General features: G+C 37.9%; 1 protein-coding gene across 1 annotated transcript; it reads right to left on the minus strand.

Annotated features, from left to right (window-relative positions):
• Positions 1-415: 415 nt before the first annotated feature.
• Positions 416-1,293, minus strand: LOC118340812 (solute carrier family 35 member F1-like). The gene is made up of 2 exons (XM_035678957.1): positions 721-1,293; positions 416-621 (listed from the first exon to the last, which is right to left on the minus strand). The coding sequence occupies exons 1-2, from the start codon at positions 764-766 to the stop codon at positions 431-433; spliced, it is 237 nt and encodes a 78-aa protein (XP_035534850.1). The 5' UTR covers positions 767-1,293; the 3' UTR covers positions 416-430.
• Positions 1,294-1,312: the final 19 nt, after the last annotated feature.

Below are 1,312 nucleotides of genomic sequence, written 5' to 3' on the forward strand. Positions count from 1 at the left end.
TCGTCACACATAAATAAACTTCAGGCTTGGCTGCCAACTTGTCTTTGTTGACTAGAAAGTTGGCACAGACTATCTGATGACTTTTCATGACTTTGCTACATTGTAGCAATTCAACAGTGAGTTTATGATATTTTCCAACAATTTTGGACATTATTGTGACTGTCTCTAGTTAACAAGGAACAGATGTGTTTGCCAGTTGTCTGTTACTGCAACAGTTAAAGCTGAACAATATAGAAAAGATTTATCATTGATCTCCTATAACATTGTCAAAAATTCATAAATGATGCAGCAGAGATACATTTTTTATTCCACAAAATCTTCTTCCTTGTCCAACCAATCACCTACATTACCCACTATGCATTTCACCTGCAGTTCGGTCATAGATTCAAGTGTATTATGCTAGATGTCTAGACATCTATTGACATGCACATCACCAAATGAATGCTTCCTGGCAGTTTAATATTACCTTGTAGTGAAAGAGGAAGAAGCCACAGAAGAGGCTGTACAGGTCAGCTGTGAGCAAAGAGAGATTGACTGAGGTGGCACTCGTTCTCTTCATCACCACTGGCATGAAGCTGTACAGGCCGAACATGAAGGCACTGAAACCAACATAGAAAAGACCTGCAAACACACAGAGGAAGCAAATGATATTAATATACCTGTAGATTATATTTTGTGGTATGTACGGCTACTTCTGTATGTTTGTGTGTGCATGCTTACCTATCTGCCAGTCCCAGGGTACCTTTAGCAGCTCCTTGTGTTCCATGATTGCCCTGCAACAGGCACATGCACACTAAGAGCACTAAAAGTTGTATTCCACATTCCTTGCACACATACAGTATCAATGTATTGGTATCTACAAGTAAAGTTGTTCCACTATGAGATAAAAATCATTCTCCTGGTTTGAAGAGAACAACAACACAACAATCTACTTGTTCATGGCATTAACACAGTCAGTCATTATATTTGCTGGCAGTTACGACAGTGTACGACAAGTTCCCAATGAGGTCTTGGTGCTGCTTTTACAGATTTGTTGGGAATACTTTGGAAATTAGTCCAAATCTTGGTACATTTATTTGTTTGTGTTACTTGGGTTAAAGTTTTGTGATATTATTAACAATATTAATCATATAATACTAAGATTTTGAGTGAGCACTTCACAAAATCTTTCTGTTACAGTGTTTGAACACAGAATGCCAGTTAATCTGTTATTAAATTAGTTAACTACTTATCTTATCTACCATCCTACTATTATATTTATCAGCCATCAGCCAACTCTGCAGTGCACAGGAGGTGAAACTGGCACCTCTCC

Source organism: Morone saxatilis, unplaced genomic scaffold (assembly GCF_004916995.1).
Source record: "Morone saxatilis isolate NCDOM2014 unplaced genomic scaffold, NCSU_SB_2.0 Contig7, whole genome shotgun sequence".
Taxonomy (NCBI): Eukaryota; Metazoa; Chordata; class Actinopteri; family Moronidae; genus Morone; species Morone saxatilis.